The sequence below is a fragment of the Urocitellus parryii genome, chromosome 7, assembly GCF_045843805.1.
Source record: "Urocitellus parryii isolate mUroPar1 chromosome 7, mUroPar1.hap1, whole genome shotgun sequence".
NCBI lineage: Eukaryota > Metazoa > Chordata > Mammalia > Rodentia > Sciuridae > Urocitellus > Urocitellus parryii.
The window spans coordinates 38,143,409-38,161,885 of record NC_135537.1 but is presented as its reverse complement, the minus strand read 5'-3'; the positions used below and the strand labels follow the sequence as shown (position 1 = coordinate 38,161,885).

At 39.0% G+C, this 18,477-nt stretch overlaps 1 protein-coding gene and 1 non-coding gene across 2 annotated transcripts; both read right to left on the bottom strand.

Moving 5' to 3' along the window:
- Positions 1–608: 608 nt before the first annotated feature.
- Rpl30 (ribosomal protein L30) lies at positions 609–2,947 on the bottom strand. The gene is made up of 5 exons (XM_026383882.2): positions 2,892–2,947; positions 2,731–2,783; positions 2,342–2,487; positions 1,443–1,573; positions 609–709 (listed from the first exon to the last, which is right to left on the bottom strand). Exons 2-5 carry the CDS (start codon positions 2,749–2,751, stop codon positions 660–662), a joined length of 348 nt encoding a protein of 115 aa, XP_026239667.1. The 5' UTR covers positions 2,752–2,783; positions 2,892–2,947; the 3' UTR covers positions 609–659.
- Positions 928–1,061, bottom strand: LOC113180262 (small nucleolar RNA SNORA72). Its single transcript, XR_003300455.1, has one exon. It is a non-coding gene; the product is annotated as a small nucleolar RNA SNORA72 (small nucleolar RNA).
- Positions 2,948–18,477: the final 15,530 nt, after the last annotated feature.

Sequence of the window (18,477 nt, the reverse complement as noted above, 5' to 3'; positions counted from 1 at the left end):
ATTCAAATAAAAAAATGCAAATAATATCCTCAGACTAGAATTATGAAAATTAAGTCTCTTAAAAACCTAGCAAACGAACATCCTCGATCTGAAATTTTCTGAGAACTGACATAAGTAGAATATCCATGACCTCAAAATGTTTCATGCATAAAATTATTAAATATACTGTATACGTGTTGGAGTTTTGTGGCTCAGTGGTACAGTGTTTGCCTAGCATGCATAAGGCACTGGGTTCAATCCCCAGCACCACATAAATAAAACTAAACAAAATAAAGGTATTTGTGCTCACTTACAATTAAAAATATTTTTTTAAAAATACTGTATATAATTCACAAATGAATTTTGTGTTGACTCAGGTCCCATTCTGAGATTTCACTGTGTATATGCAAATATTTCAAAATCTGCAAAACATTTCTGGTCTTCTGCTTTTCAGGTAAGGGATTCTCAATGCTTTCCCTTTAGAAAAACAAGAAAATGGAAACTATGATGTGTAAGACTTTACCCAAAGTCTTGTCACATCCAGCTCCCCCCTCTGCCTCTTTATATTACCTCCAGGAAAGTTTTCAAAAACTAAAAGACACAAAGAAAATAACCAAAATGAATGCAGTGTTTTTAAAACACACTCTGCCAAGTTTTATTAAAGAAAAATTTTACACGTTTTACTTTTCACCAGTCTGTTCTGGCATGCTTCTAATGATATCAGAATCACCTAGAAAATAAAAACAGTAATTTTACATTACATTTAATGACAACTGGTAGTAACAAAATTTCTGTATTTTGTTTACATGTTCTTTTAGACAAGTCTGCAACTTAGTATTGATTATTTGCAAGTTACCCCACTAGCTGTACTATCATTTTTCAAAAGGTGGATCAAGATCATCGTCATAATATGGTCATACAAAATGATCATATTGTAAATCAGATTGGGTCTATCACCAGCATTTATAAAACCAGACCCAGGGAAAGAACTAGGTCTGGGGACACCATGCATGGTCTTAATATAGCGAATGTTTAGCCTGCCCTGATTATTACAAAAATCAGAACAGCGAGAATATTCGCAGAATTTTGTGAGTTATCTAAAATTCACAGGTTCAAAACATAACACTTCACCCCACCCCTCAATCTAATTTTACCTGTCCATTCTCAGGCAACAAAGATTACTTTTCTACTATTTTATCTGATTATTTCCCCCTTATAGTTTCACTTTTTACAAGTTCCCAAGTCATTATTATTTTGGTGTTTTATTGAAGAGTCTCAAAGTAAAAAAAAAAAAATTATAACAAAGCCAATTATAACGTTATTATCAATTCTCTGCAAAATAAAACTAGAATTATCCCTTAGCCAAACTCACAACCTGAACTCGGGAACTAAAGACATTTCCATAACAAGAAATACTGGTATTATATTACAAGGAAAAATGATTTTATGATTTAAAAATATACCTGGATCAATGATAGACAGTGTGCATACTCTGTAGTATTTTCCACATGCTGTGCCCAGTTCAATATTATTGCCACTGTAGTGATGGACACCAGTTTTGGCCAACATGGCATAGTACTCTATTTCAGATTTCCTTTAGGAACCAGAAAAAAAAAAAAAGGCAAATCAATACCAAGTGACTAACAGACAAAAGATACTCTTTATCTTATTAATTGTAATGTTGGTAAGACTTTCTAATTAAACATACTACTCTTGAAAACACGGAATAAGACCCAACACTCTAGGCTCCACCAATAAACCAGACATCTACATAAGATCTCTGAGCAGGTTATATATTAGCATGGAAAATAGAGAGTAGGGGATTAATCATATGGCTAATATTCTGCAAGTTCCTTTAGCTTATTTACAATATCTACTAAGTTCGATTTCAAAATAATAAAAAAAAAAAAAAAATCAATCCGGGCTCAGAAGTGACACACAGGGCTGAATTTGGTGATTCCATGAGACCCTCCAACTTGTCCAGCCTAAACTTTTTTACCTGATTTTCTATACTACAACGAATACAATGAAGCACCTTTCAAGCATCTCAAAGCTAAAAAAAATAAGGATAAATGGCAGAATAAAAAATATAAGGAGAAACAAATTATACATCTGTGCTTCCTTCAAACTTGACAATCTGTGATTTTACCCCCCCCCCTTCACACATTTCTCCTCAAAGAAAGCAAATGATGATGGCACACAAGTTAAGGACGAAACATCAAAACAGCAACCACAATAATTATTCTGTTTGCGAAAAATAAACTTGTACATAAAATCAAATTCATGCAACGCAGATTACTTTTCTGGACATTCGTTCATGATGAATTTGCAGTCGGCGACACGTTGAAGTTCCCTCCATTACCTCAAAGCTGGACAGTTGTTGGCAAGGATGACCAATTTGGCTTTGCCCTGTCTGATCATCTTCAGAGTTTGCTTGTACCCCAGTACATACTTTCCACTTTTCATAACAAGCTGAAGCCGAGAGTTGATCGACTCCAGGGACTTTTTCTACAAAGCAAACATTGAATACGAACGTGAAGGCCTCATTTACAACCACCTCAAAACAAGATCCAACTTTCTGGAATCGAGCCCCTTAGTAAAACAACTTTTAAGCCACAGAAAGCCTCTCAGGTTCCCTTTAAAACCCTCCCAAAGCCAGTGGGCATGCTGCCTCCCCGCTCAGATCTGCGCGGCCCGGCTCAGACTCGTCTCCACGTGAATCGGCTTCAGGCCCCAGCCCTCCTCACTCACCGTCTTTTTTGCGGCCACCATCTTCCTGCCTTAGATGCGGGACGGCCCCCAACCTGAAACATAGAGAAGACAGTACAGGAGATTTAAGACCCCAGGTTTTAATCGGCAATCGGGAGGGTTCCCAGAGCCAGATAACTCTCGGCACTGCGGAGCTCACTCACCTAGAGCAGCCGTCAAGATGGCCGGAGAGCTAGAAAGGAAGGAATTCCCACAATGCAAAGTTCTTTACGGCAGAGCCGGAGGACGCTAGGACCGGAAGCGGAGGCAAATAGCAAACGGAAGGGGTGGAGCTAGAAGCGTACGGCCGCTGTCGGTTGCTATGGATACCACTAGTTCTAATGGTGGACGGGCCGTTAACTTCTCTCTGTGTCCTTAAATTTTCTTCCTCATGTTGCATTAGGCTACAAGCTGCGAGTTTAGGAAAACCAAAGCGTCGAACCTGGCAAGGACTGGCGAAACCAACTGAGAGTACAGTAGAAGGGCCGGGAGAAGAGGCAGTTTGTCTGCTGAAGGCACCGCTCCTGCGGAGGCTCCTGGAGGGCTCCGGTGAACCGGAGCCGCTTTTCCTGCCTCTACCCTTCGCGGGGCAGAATCAGCTGGATCCACTCCTCTGCCCTTGCCCAGGTTGCGGGTCCTTCGGAGAACGGTGGCTTCACGCGCAGCATCCCCAAGGCTCAGGTTTTGTGGCTATGTTAGAATGATTCGGGGCACTGAAATCTACTTTTTAAAAAAATCTTTTTTTTTTTTTCTGTGAACCTTGGGGCCTGGTATAAATATCTAGTGACGAATTGTACAAGATATTAGGTACTGAAAGTCCCACCTCCTCACCAGTACCAAAATAAATAAATTAAAAAGTAAAATCTGCCCAGTGCGAAGGGGGACATACCTGTAACCCCAGCGACTCGGGAGGCCGAGGCAGGAAAATTGCAGGTTCTAGATCCTCAGCAATTTAGCAACACCCTGTCTCAAAAAGGGCTGGGATATAGCTCAAAGATGAAGCGCCCCTGGGTTTAATCCCCAGTTCAAAAAAAAAAAAATCAGACCGGTAAGTAAGCAATTTGTCGTGTTATTTTGCCCTGAGGACGGGAAAGGGAAGGACCTCTTTCTTCCCCTCGCCCTCACACACAACCTTTTCATTCTCAACTTTACATATCTAATGTTATAGTTAGGTCTAAGACCAGAACCATGGTCTGTAACTCAGATTCTTTTCCAAAATTTATTCAAATGTGTGACTGACTTTGAGATGAATTTAACCTAACAATAAAGTAGCTAGTATAGTGTGGCTGGAGTAGAGCATTTGTGAGAAGAAATAATAATACAAAAAAAAAAAAATTTAAATGTAGTAATGATAGGAACTTGGGGTACAGCTCAGTGATACAGTATTTGCCTAGAATACACAAAACCCTGGGTTTGATGTCCAGCAACATACAAACACGATTTAAATATAAGAATTATGTGAGTTTGATTTAGAGTTAATTTTAAAAAATCATTTTATGGGGCTGGGTTGTAGCTCAGTGGTAGAGCTCTTGCCTAGCATGTGTGAGGCTCTGGGCTTGATTCTCAGCCCCGCATATAAATAAGTAAAATAAAAGTCCATTGACAACTAAAAAAAAATTAAAAATCATTTTATGCTCAAAATCTTATTCTAGAATTTTCCCAGAAATATTTGAATTCCAGGAAACTCCTTATCATTGCTGAAGAACCTTTGAGGGACACCCTTGATTTATAGCATTATTAGAAGTAACATCTGGACAATGATTCCATTGCCAGTAGAACTTGAAAACAGTGAAGACACTAATATTAGATTGCCACCAGAAAGATTAAGTTAGATATAGGTTAGGGAAACAGGTTCTTTTGAAGGATGGATTAACATTGTGTCAAAACAAAATGAACATATAAAACATTTAATATAAGGAAACACAGAATCTCAATGATTTCTCAGGAGAATGACTGGAGATTGGAAGAGGAAGAGGAAATCTTATTCCCTTCTATGTATTCAAATATTTTGGCCTAGCAATCAGACTTTTAGAAACCTATCCAAAACTATGTTCACACTATTGCTCAAAAAAAAAAAAAAAACGTAAACAAGGATATTTATTTCACCATTATTTTACTAGCAAAAGTATTTTAGAAACAATATCAAATGCTCAACATTCTTAACCAGTATATATATTTGCATAGACTTAGAAAAAAGTATGGAAAGCTAATCATCAAAACTTACCTCTGGGAAAGAAATTAGAAGATCAGGGGAGAAGAAAGAGCCTTATCTTTTTTTTACAATATATTTCAATACTGCCTAAATTGTTTTACAGTGTATATTAACTGTTAGTACATTAAAAGTTCCTTTTAAATAATAAAATGTTCTTTTTTAATATTGTAGTTTTGAATTGGTGTCTTGGGAAATATCATTTATATTTCAAAGCAGTATTTCTCAGTCTGGTTTTCAGGTCACAGGAATCAAAACCACCTGGAGCTGACTTCTAGGCCCATATTTGTCTATGGAAAAGATGTATATATGTGGGATCTGGGAATTGCAGTTTAATAAGCAGACTAGAAGACTCATGAATCCTAAAATTTGAGAAGTAAAGACCTAAAGAATGAGATAACCAAGATGTTTCTGAGGCATGCTTGCTTAGACAGATACAAACTAAGTAATAATGATGCCTTACACTTTTGTATTGAGCTTTGGACTTTCAAAACTTTTTATAAGAACTGGGGCTGTAGCTTAGTAGTGGAGCGCTTGCCTAGCACATGTGAGGCACTGGGTTCAATCCTTAGCACCACATTTAAAAAAATAAATAAGATAAAGGCATGCTGTCCATCTAAAACTACAAAAAAAATATTTTAAACATTTAATATTTATTTTCAAATTATTGTAATTTTAATTGACAAATAATTGTATTTATGAGTTACTGTATGATATTTTGATATATGTATAATTTTGGAATAATCAAATCTAGCTAATTACATTTATCACCTCACATGCTCATCATCTTTTTTTGTGATAAGAACATTTAACTTAATCCCTTAGCAATTATGAACTACACATTATTACTAGTTATAATAACCATGCTGTGCAATGGATCACAAAAATGTATTCCTACTCTGTCATTGAACCTGGCACCCTTTGTCCAACATCCCTCTCCATCCCCTCACCCCTCAGGCTTTGTTGACCACCATGTCCCTTCTGAGTTTAACATTTTAAAATACTATCTATATGTGAGCATTCAGTATTTGTCTTTATGTACCTGTCTATTCCATTTAGCATGATATATTTCGGCTAATCCATGTTGTTCCACATGACATAGTTAATTCTTTCTTTACAGCACAGTTATATCCTATTGTATGTGTTTGTATCATATTTTCTTTATACATATATCTATTGATGGACACAAATTGTGTTTTAATAATTCACTTTCTCCCAAAATAATCAGAATAGCTATTGCTTCGATTTTAGAAAATGATTAAAGCACTTGAAACAACTTTCCCGAGATGCTCTTTGTTATATAATACCTAGTTTCCTGTTCTTGGTATACTTTTAAAGAAAGGATTGCTTTCTCCCTGAGTTTTTACTGAAAGGCCAAGGTTCGTCGTCCAAGATTAAAATGCACATACACAGATAGCAGTGACAAAGATGAAGCAGCTTATTGTAAACTGCTGCTAGCTTATATAGAAAGTGAGAGTCAGTTATCTTAAACCAGGAAGCTCCCGGGGCCAATCATAGTAAAGGTCAGGTCATCACCTACGGTGCACGCACATCTGCCCTGCATAAGATTCATGGGGGGCACAAGCTGTCCACGATCATGGAAGACAGGAGGACCAATTAGAAAATTTTCAAAACAACTTGTTATCCACCCACTGGCAACTTGCCCGCCGCCATGTTGCATTAGGGGCCAAGGCCCGGGGAGTTCTAGCTGCCCACTGGCAATTTGTCCACCGCCATGTTTGAAAGGCCCTGGGAGTTCTCAGGGAGACTCCCAACACTTACCATGGCATGGCTGTTAAAAAAAAAAAAAAAAAAAAAAGGTTTACAAAATCAGTCAGCTGGCCAGATTTGGCCTGTGGGCCATAATTTGCTGACTCTGTATTAGAAAATTTCTACCACTATTATTAAAAATACTTTATTTCTCAGAGAATATTCTTATTCTAAAGAAATGTATGTTGAATTATTTGGTGGTGAAGTGTCATGATGTCTTTAACTCATTTTCAAATGATTCAAATAAAAATATATGAAGGCCTAGAGGATAAGGAGGTAGAGCAAATGCAGCAAAGTGTTAACAATTGTTGAATTTAGGTGGAGGGTATACAGGTGTTCATTGTTCTAGTCAACTTTCTAAGTTTGAAAATCATCATACTAAAATGTTTGGAAATTCGTATGCTTTGAGAAAAGAGTTTGCCATTTGGATGTTACTACTTATGGATTTTAGCCCATAGCATTTCAGAGTATTTTTGAAAAATACCAACATAAATTAATACAAATCTTTCCTTTACCAAAATTGTCCCACCCTATTTCTTAATACTCTGTAGGCACCTGCATTTATTGTGTTTTCTGGGTTTTACTTGCTGAGAAAAGTGACAGCCTGTATTCCTTGTTAGATCATATCAGTACTAAGTTGTTATGGTTTGGATCTGAGGTGTCCCCTAATACTTCTGTGTTAATGCAGGAGGTGCAATAAATAGATCATGAAAGCTGTAACCTAATCAGTTTGAAAGAACTATTTTGAATGGGTTGAATAATATCTCTAGCCAGGTGGGTCATAGCTGGAAGAAATGGGTCACTGAACATGTTCCTGGGGAAGCATTCATCTTCTCTTTAGCCTCTTCCCCTTTCTGGCTGCCACACCTTTTGGCCATGATATTCTGCCTCACCTTGGGCCCAAAGCATCAGAGTCAGATAATCATGGACTGAACCTCTGAAACCATGAGCCAAAATTAACTTTTCCTTCTCTCAGTTGCTCTTCTCAGGTATTTTAGTCTCAGCAATGTAAAGCTGACTAACAGAGAGATTGGTACTGAGAGTAGGTAGAGTCATTGTTGTGACTAACCTGACTAGGTGGTTTAGAACCCTTCAGTACTGATTTGCAGGAGGAGTTTGGAAAACTTTGGAGATGGAGGCCGGAGAAGCCTTAGAATGTTATAAGCATAGCTAAATGGGTGATTTGAGTAGGAGCTCAGAAGACCAGAATGCCAACAGGAATTCAGACAGTAAGGACTGTGCTCATGAGGTTTCAGAGACAGAGGAGTCAACTGGAATTGGACTAGAAACCATTCATGTTACAACATAATGTTGCAAATAACTTGTCTATACTTCACCCATGTTCATGAGGCCAAATTTAAAGGTGATGGACTAATTAATCTAGCAGAGAAAATTCAAGGCAGCATAGCATTCAGGTGGTGGCATGAATATTGCTATTGGCTTTTAGACAGGTTTACTGTGAGAATTTGGAGCAGAAAGCAAAACAAGAAGATTCTGAAAGCCTGCAGTTTGGCCAGAAAAGTGCATGTAAACTTGGAGCCAAAGAAACTGTGGTTAGTGAAGAGATTACCACTACTAAAAAGAAGTTAATACTTTGCACAGAGACAATAGTAAAGATGACTTTAGGGTATTCAGAAAATTTCAAGTACATTATGTATTGGATGTATATAACTTGCTTTTTATTTTTTTTAGTACTGGATATTGATCTCAGGGGCAGTTTACCATCACAAGGTCAGGATATCATAATAATAATAACTTGTTTTAGAGACCATGGGACCTCTCAGCTTGCATGAGGGTCCTAGGAAGTTGTCTTATCATGACCAGATGCCCAGAAACTCCAAGGCCTCTGCAGCCATGGTGTGAGGGATCCAGCTAGCTTGAGCTGGCAGCAGACCTTGGCTTCATTCACATGGTACTGCAGGACTGCAGGATGCTGCAGTTAGAGAGTCATGGAGGCTTCCAACAAGATTTCAAAGGAAGACCTGGGAAATCAGACAAAATGTAGCAGGGTTGGAATCCCTGTAGGATGCCCCTGAGAGGGTGATACATAAAGCTGTAGGAATTAAGAAATGCCAGTGACATGGAACATCTGCTGAAGAAAGCTGCTGGCTGCAGACAAAATCTGGCTTAAAGAGGCCACATGGGCTGAAACCAGCAGGGTCAAGGTGGCAGGGCTACCAAAGCCCTCTGGAGATCACATCTTGTCACCATGTCCCAATGCTAGACTTGAAGCTACAGGATCAAATGTTTGCCCAACTGGGTTTTGGTCTTGTTTTGGTTCTGTCCCTTCTTTTTATGCCCCTATTCCTCCCTTTTGAATGGAAATTTTTACTTGGTGCCATTATTTATTGGATGTATATAACTTGCACTAAGTTGCTGAGGCTTGCCTTGAACTTGCGCTCCTCATGCCTCAGCCTCCCAAGCTGCTGGGATTCCAAGCGTGCACCACCGAGCCTGACTTCTTTTGACTTTTAAGGTGCTCATGATATACCTAGCCTAGTTATCTCATTAGATTAGAAGCCAGCTTGTCACAAGTTATGAAGGATTCATTTCTGTTTTCTGTAAAAATATCAGGATGTCTGTATGGCCTGGCCATTAGTTGATGTTGTAGAGCTGATTGGAATGCCTGCCCGTGCCCTGAACTCACCCAGGTCCGGTTTTCCCTGACCAGATAACAACCCTTTCCTAAACCTTAGTGACGCCTCATAAATTCTGGCCCTCCCTGGCCGGACAATGACCCTCTCTGAGTCTCTAAGATCTCCATAAATTCTGATGCCGGGGCCAGCAAAAATGTAAACTTGTGTTATGCTCTTCAGAATGTTGTTATCTGTAACCCCCCCCCCTTTGTGTAACTTTTTGGGCTATAAAACTGGGCCACAAAGAAGCCTCGGGGCTGTCTTGTTCCCGCCGTTTTGGGAGGGAAAGGCAGCCCGGCCGGTCGAAATAATAAGCTTGCTTTAATTTGATTTTAATTGGAGTCAGTGGTCTTTTCTTGCGTCCTGGTCTAACATTTTGGAGGCCCCAGCGAGATGACCCTGCCCGGCCAGACCACAAGAGCAGACTGCTGGAAATTCTGAAGCCAGCCTTCGCTCCAGGGCTCCGGGCTGGAGAGCCACTCTAGGGGGTGCGCAACTTGAGACGTTCCAAGGCCTCGGAGTGAGCCTTCGGTCCCGGAGCACTGCAGTGAACTGCCGCACTAAAACAATTAGCAAGCACCTGGTGGAGGAGGCCTCCATAGGTAAGTGGCGCCTTTATAACATCTGGTATCCGGTTAAGGGAGATCTCTTCTGATGACAGAGAGGTGGCCTGGCGAGGCTCACATATACTCCTGTCCGGACAGTAACGAGAAATCGTTCTGTCTTCTGTTCTGTTCTGTAGGGAATTCCTCTGGAAGGGTAGAGAGGTGCCGACGGGCACGCACGCGCTCCTACCCCGGAGCTTTGGCAAGACGTTGCATTGCTCTTCTGTTCTGTTTCGGCGCCGGGTTTCTGTTTTCTTGTATTTTGTTCTGTGTTCTATATGTTTTTGTTTGTTTGTTTTGTGCGTTTTGTTGTGTGATTTCTGTGGTAAAAACTTAAGGATATTGGATGTGAAAATGGGTAATAAAGCAAGTCAGCCTGACACCCCTTTGGACTGTGTTTTAAAGAACTGCGATGAACTTTACCCCCCTTTGTTAAGCAGGAGGAGAGAAGCCCCTAGCTGGCTGCTTGAAGCACCTCCAGTGCAGAGGGCAATGCCTGCTGGGGACCTAAGAACTGAGTATCTCCCAGGTTAACAAGTGAGACTCCTTTAAAACCCCTTGCCCCTCCAGATCAAGAGAGTCCCCTGTGTTTCTCCTTTGTTAGCAAAGCAATAAACCTCCCTTTTTCTTTTTCTCAAAACCCTGTCCTCATTATTAAATTGGCATTAATTGGCTCTAAGGTCAGGAATCGAACTTTCAGTTACAAATTTTGATATCACCGCCCCCCCCCCCCGAACTTTTTGAGAACTGACTACTGAAATGTTAAGAGATGGAGTGTGCTTGAGGTGGAATCCTGTATGTAAAAGGAGGGACTGAGGGACTCCCAGCAGCTGCCGAAGCTCTGTTGCTTCGGGGATTCCCTCCTTCCTTCCCTGTACTGTAAGGATTATGCCACCTCTGTCTTCTTGAAAAGAGAAAAAGAAAAAGGAGACACTTAATGCAGTAAAGTCGCCATGGAGACCCTTGATTTTATATTTCAGGTTGCCCCTCTGTGAAAACATCTGGTCCCCTTGTGGGGACATCTATGGTGCCACTGGTGTAGGAGATTTTTCTCTGCTCTGTTTTAAATGGTTTCTGTCTGTCAGCCATAGTCTGGAGCTCCTCTCTGTCTGTCCTGTGTCTTTGTTTCTGACCCTTTAAGACATGTGCAATAGTGTGTTGATATTATAAATTGTTTCTTGGGAATGATCTTGGCTGAATGTGTGTCTAAAAGATGATGTTTTATTGTAACAATGTGGTATCTGAATGGGTTTTTGATGCATTGCACAATGCTGCAGTTAAAAGTTGGGTTTAGGTAATTGTTTAGTTTATGATTTCAGATAATTCATGCCAGAGAACTTAAATACTTAGGATGGAAAACTAAAGAACTCTACTTCCAAGTTGGCAAGTAACTTCCTAATCATTCAGTCTTTTTTTCACCAATTTCGAATTGGGTAGCCTGGGAAAATGCTACTGTGTGTACCAGTGCATTAATTTGGACAAGGATAGTAAATCATAGTATGGTATCTGATGACAAAACAAGATGTAAAGATATAAAATTTGGTGAATTGTATCTTAAACTTGTATCATAATTTTCAACATTTGAACCTGAAAATTATGACTTATAGTTAAAATGCCTTAGGCCTGAGGTGTCTGCTCAGAATAGCAGTTTTTCCCTGCTCCTTCCAGACCTCAGCCAGGACTTATGTTGAAATGCAAATGAAAGAAGCCTGCAAGCTCAGTAGGAGACTGATCTGAGACCTAAGGAAAAAAAAAAAGTAAATTGTATGGTATTTACTAATTACTGGCCAGTCATTTTTACTAGGACTCTTGTTTTTTTTCCTTAGATTCTGTATTTTTTTGAGCTCATGATTTTGACCCTACAGACCTAGGTTAATGTTTTTCTGATCAGTCCTATCTTTGACCAACTGTGGAGTTTTTGAAACATTGCAATGGAGATTTCACCTGCGAAAAGCTACTAAGGCCTTTACTATTGTTATGTGTGCACACTTTTGTTATGTGTTGTATGTCTATATATACATATGTCCGTATATCATATATATGATATACAAATTAACATATATAAGGAGCGCTCATAAAAACAAATTTTAAAAATGGATCCAAAGATCTTTAATTCATGTGATTTAAATGGTTCAATTTAAATTGGATAAACAGATAAAAATAAATGTCTTTAAATTTAAGCTTACAGGTTTTCCTAGGTGTTAAAAAAACTCATAAAATATTAATGTCTATAAAATGTCTAATATGCCTTGGTTCTAGGACTTTTCCTTCAACAAAAAAATGGTTTACACTGTTCAATACATTTGTCTAATATTTTGATAAATAAGTAAAGTAAAATTGATATGGGATTACTCATTCATGAGTACTTTTGTTGGATATCTGATTGATTTACTAAGGTCTGTATAAGATTGTACTAAGGTCTGTATAAGATTGTACTAAGGTCTGTATAAGATTGTAAAAATCAGTCATGTGTTAAAGAGACAAAAATTTCTTAAAACATTAGTTTACCCATAACATTGTGTTTATTAAGTTTTATTTTTTTCTGGAGCAAGCAACCATAAAAATTAAATAACTGGTTAAATAAGAACTGTTATTTTAGAGCACTGTACTGCCATTTCTTTAAAAGTTAAACTTGGTTAATGTAGAAACATCAATGTAATTGTGATGCTATTAATGTGCTCATATCTTCCAGGTATACAAGTCTGTAAGGTAGAAACTTTGAAAGAGCATTATATCAAGCTGGTGTTCAGAAGTTGTATGGTAAAAAAATATATTGGGGATTTATTTACCTGTTATCAATAAGATATGTAAAGTTTTGTTACTATTTACATTGGGGAACAATTTGAATGTATTCTTAAGTTAATGAGAGCCTAATCTATGTAAAGGTTAAAAACTTTCAGCCTTTCTTTAATTCATGTTTTAAATGTGATATCATATGGTGTTAGCTAATGTTCATGTGACCTCAAACAATTTATGTAAACTTTGTAAAATGATAATTAAAAATACAAAGATCAGCTTTAGAACTAAAACACTTAAGATTTATAAAGAGCCCTGCCTTACCTGAGATGAGGCTCTGTGTCCCATCTTACTACATGTGAGAATGACTATGAAAACAGTAGGCCAGATTTTAGTTCATTTAAAGTTATGTTCAAAAGTTTGTTTTTTTGTTGTTGTTTTTTCTGTCAAGATTGCTAGGATCTCAAACAGGGGATATAATGTATAACTCAGCCAAAAATTCAGGGAAGCTGTTACACGAACTAAGTGTTTTTACTCTTGTTAATTTTATTTTGTAATTTCCTTATAAGTGATCTAAAGATTCCCTGTTAGTGTTTTACAGAAGTGTTGCTTTAAGAACACAACGTGGGTTAGTTCGAGATAATAAGCCATCACCTACAAGACAGATAGGATAATACAGACCCCAATTAATAAAAAGATAAATAATTATAAAGTTATAGACATTAAAGCCCAGTACCCTTAATATAAGGCTGTTAAAATTTATTTGCTGGATGTTTAAGATTAAGTTTTAAAATTAAAGTTAAATTAAAAGGGCCAGAAAAACCAATATTTGGCTCTTGCCCTCTGAGTCAGTCTGAATCCAGGGAACAGGGGACTTCTCTAAAGAGCTTTGCAACTCTGGGCCACATAACCTCCCAATCAGGGAGACTAATGAGACCACTGGAGAACAGAAAGCCAATCAGTGCATTTGCTATGAAGAGGAGAGTCATCAGAGAAGGGAGACATCCCTGGTGCTTCCGAGGGAAGCCACATGGTCAAGCAAGACCTAGACCCATCCTAGCGCAAATGGCACTAGCAGAACTGAGAAGTTTCCCCAGGAATGACTCCCATAAAAGCTAAGCTGACTCTTAACTTTAGATAGAAACAAAAGTCAGTTTGACTGCTTCATCTTAAACACTTAGCAAAGACATTAAAACCAAAATACAGCCATTTCTGGGCATTTTAAATAATAATAATAATATTTTAAGGTATACACTTTATGTTAGCCTCCCAAAATAAGTAAGACTGGAGGCTACAAAGAAGGATTCTCAGACAGAAATGCCTGATAACTATAGAAAGAGACTATCAAGAGGAGCTGCCAGAGACAGAAGTTTTTTTTTTGTTTAAGGCCTACAGATATTCCTAACCTACACAGGTAGGCTTAGTGTTTGCTAGTATGATTATCCAGCCCTGAGTAACAGAATTAAAGGTTTCTCTATTAGACACAGAGCTCATACTAGTAAAAGAATTTTGCAAGATCAGATGACATTAAATTATTAAACTGTATCTTATGGGGAGGGACATCTGTAACACTAAAAGTTAAATGTTATGCTTATAGTCCTAATAACTGGGAAGGTTAAAGCCTGGTGAGGGAACTTCTATACAGTGACACGTTCCAACTGCTGCAACATTTATTCAGTACTCATGGTTTTTGTTTCTCTCATAGAAGCACCCATCCCCAGATGACTTTACAACCTGTTCTTCCCCAACCAGACTTCAAACCGAACTGACTTCTAAAAGGAAACTCATGTCCCTCACGCCGTGCCCCCTCACGTCACCCTCTCTCAGCTCAGAAGAAGCCAAAATGAGTGACGCCTCTCTTCTTACAACAATGGAGCCAAAAATAAAAAGATTATCAATATAAGTAATTAATTAAGTCAGGTAAAATCAGGGAGACCAGTTTTGGGTGAGTTCTAAAAATTTAGAGACTGTTACCTGAGGGATTCAAATTCCTTCAGTGCTCTTCCCCTCCCTATCAAAGATTTGAAAGGGACACATCAGAAAAGGGGGGAATGATATACCTAGCCTAGTTATCTCATTAGATTAGAAGCCAGCTTGTCACAAGTTATGAAGGATTCATTTCTGTTTTCTGTAAAAATATCAGGATGTCTGTATGGCCTGGCCATTAGTTGATGTTGTAGAGCTGATTGGAATGCCTGCCCGTGCCCTGAACTCACCCAGGTCCGGTTTTCCCTGACCAGATAACAACCCTTTCCTAAACCTTAGTGACGCCTCATAAATTCTGGCCCTCCCTGGCCGGACAATGACCCTCTCTGAGTCTCTAAGATCTCCATAAATTCTGATGCCGGGGCCAGCAAAAATGTAAACTTGTGTTATGCTCTTCAGAATGTTGTTATCTGTAACCCCCCCCCCCTTTGTGTAACTTTTTGGGCTATAAAACTGGGCCACAAAGAAGCCTCGGGGCTGTCTTGTTCCCGCCGTTTTGGGAGGGAAAGGCAGCCCGGCCGGTCGAAATAATAAGCTTGCTTTAATTTGATTTTAATTGGAGTCAGTGGTCTTTTCTTGCGTCCTGGTCTAACACTCACAGCATAAAGAGTTTGCCTTGGGGCTGGGGATGTGAATGAAGATGTTGTGTCCGCTGAGAACTAAAACAATAAATATTAAAAAAAAATTCTCTCTCCTTCTCTCTCTCTCTCTCTCTCTCTCTCTCTCTCTCTCTCTCTCTCTCTCTCTTTAAAAAAATATTTAAAAAAAAGTTTGCCTTGATCTCAGAGGAGAATTTGGCTTTGGACTTTTAAATGATGCTAGAACTGCTAAGATTATAGGGACTCTTGGAGCATTTTGCACTGAGATGGGTAGACTATTATGGTTTTGCTTTGAGGGACCAGGACAGACTATTATGATTTGGCTATAAGGTGTTGCCCTGTTATAGTTTAGATATGAGCTATCCTCCAAAAGCTCATATATGAGACAGTATAGGAATTTTCAGAGTTATAATCAATGGATTAATCAACTGATACAGATGAACTGGGTGGTAACTGTAGGCAGGTAGGGTGTAGCTAAAGGAAGTAGGTAACTAGGGGTATGCCTTTGGGGTTTATTTTGTCAGAGCTTGCCCTGTTTCCTGATTGTCATGTCCTGAGCTGCTGTCCTCTGCTGTACCCTTCCGCCTCACCTCAAGTCCAAAGCTATGGAGACTGTGGACTAACCCTCTGAAAATCATGAGCCAAATCCTTCTTCCTCTTAAGTTGTTCTTGTCAGGTCATTCGGTCACAGGGATGCAAACGTAATTTGCCCCCACCCCAAATTCCTGTATTAATGTAGGAGGAGAAATGATTAAATCACAAGAGCTGAAACCTAATCAGTCCATCCTAGTTTGAATGGACAAGCTAGGTGGTAACTATAGGCAGGTAGGGCATGCATGGAAGAAGTAGGTCATTGGGGGTGTGCCTTAAAAGGGTTCATCTCCCCTGAAACCTCCTTCCCCATCCCCTGCTTCCTGGCAGAGCAGAGCAGAGCAGTGTTCATCTACTACACCACTCTTCCCTGATGGTCTGCCTCACCTTGGGCTCAGAGCAATGAAGTTGCCTAACAATGGACTGAACCTCTAAAACCATGAACCAAAATAAACCTTTTCTTGTCTAGTATTTTGGTCACAGTGATCATAAAGCTGACTAACATACAAGTTCATCGGATAGTCATTGGTTCAGCACACTGGCTCTTATTATGAAGCAGTTAAAATTGTCATATTCATTGACTATTACTTATTCAATATTCAGATTATTATGTAATATTCAATAATGATTTGAAACTCAATTTGTCTAAATCTTCTTATTCTTACCAGTCCCCCTGGATATTAAACATACTCAAAAATATGTTGGTGAGAAGGAGGAACGATAAACCCAAGTGAAAAGTCTCTGGAAACTCAGTGAATGTTAGTGACTTTCAACTGGAAGCAAGATAGAATTAAGATTACCTGTTCTACCCTTTTTTCCTATACAATAATAAAGAATCCAAAACTGTTCTCCGATAGACTTTTCTGTTCAGACTGGAAGTATTTCAGACTCTGAAAGTTTTGCTTTCCAGATTTAGCAGGCTGCAAATCCTTTAGGACTAGATTAAAAGTAAGCCAAAGAATGCTTCCTCCCATCTTATTTTATTTTAGTTTGCCATTTTTTAAATCCAAGGGAACATATACTTTCTATGCCCTTGGCAAAAACACCACCACCACCCCCACACTTATACACAATTGGAGTCAGTGGTCTTTTCTTGCGTCCTGGTCTAACACTCACAGCATAAAGAGTTTGCCTTGGGGCTGGGGATGTGAATGAAGATGTTGTGTCCGCTGAGAACTAAAACAATAAATATTAAAAAAAAATTCTCTCTCCTTCTCTCTCTCTCTCTCTCTCTCTCTCTCTCTCTCTTTAAAAAAATATTTAAAAAAAAGTTTGCCTTGATCTCAGAGGAGAATTTGGCTTTGGACTTTTAAACGATACTAGAACTGCTAAGATTATAGGGACTCTTGGAGCATTTTGCACTGAGATGGGTAGACTATTATGGTTTTGCTTTGAGGGACCAGGACAGACTATTATGATTTGGCTATAAGGTGTTGCCCTGTTATAGTTTAGATATGAGCTATCCTCCAAAAGCTCATATATGAGACAGTATAGGAATTTTCAGAGTTATAATCAATGGATTAATCAACTGATACAGATGAACTGGGTGGTAACTGTAGGCAGGTAGGGTGTAGCTAAAGGAAGTAGGTAACTAGGGGTATGCCTTTGGGGTTTATTTTGTCAGAGCTTGCCCTGTTTCCTGATTGTCATGTCCTGAGCTGCTGTCCTCTGCTGTACCCTTCCGCCTCACCTCAAGTCCAAAGCTATGGAGACTGTGGACTAACCCTCTGAAAATCATGAGCCAAATCCTTCTTCCTCTTAAGTTGTTCTTGTCAGGTCATTCGGTCACAGGGATGCAAACGTAATTTGCCCCCACCCCAAATTCCTGTATTAATGTAGGAGGAGAAATGATTAAATCACAAGAGCTGAAACCTAATCAGTCCATCCTAGTTTGAATGGACAAGCTAGGTGGTAACTATAGGCAGGTAGGGCATGCATGGAAGAAGTAGGTCATTGGGGGTGTGCCTTAAAAGGGTTCATCTCCCCTGAAACCTCCTTCCCCATCCCCTGCTTCCTGGCAGAGCAGAGCAGAGCAGTGTTCATCTACTACACCACTCTTCCCTGATGGTCTGCCTCACCTTGGGCTCAGAGCAATGAAGTTGCCTAACAATGGACTGAACCTCTAAAACCATGAACCAAAATAAACCTTTTCTTGTCTAGTATTTTGGTCACAGTGATCATAAAGCTGACTAACATACAAGTTCATCGGATAGTCATTGGTTCAGCACACTGGCTCTTATTATGAAGCAGTTAAAATTGTCATATTCATTGACTATTACTTATTCAATATTCAGATTATTATGTAATATTCAATAATGATTTGAAACTCAATTTGTCTAAATCTTCTTATTCTTACCAGTCCCCCTGGATATTAAACATACTCAAAAATATGTTGGTGAGAAGGAGGAACGATAAACCCAAGTGAAAAGTCTCTGGAAACTCAGTGAATGTTAGTGACTTTCAACTGGAAGCAAGATAGAATTAAGATTACCTGTTCTACCCTTTTTTCCTATACAATAATAAAGAATCCAAAACTGTTCTCCGATAGACTTTTCTGTTCAGACTGGAAGTATTTCAGACTCTGAAAGTTTTGCTTTCCAGATTTAGCAGGCTGCAAA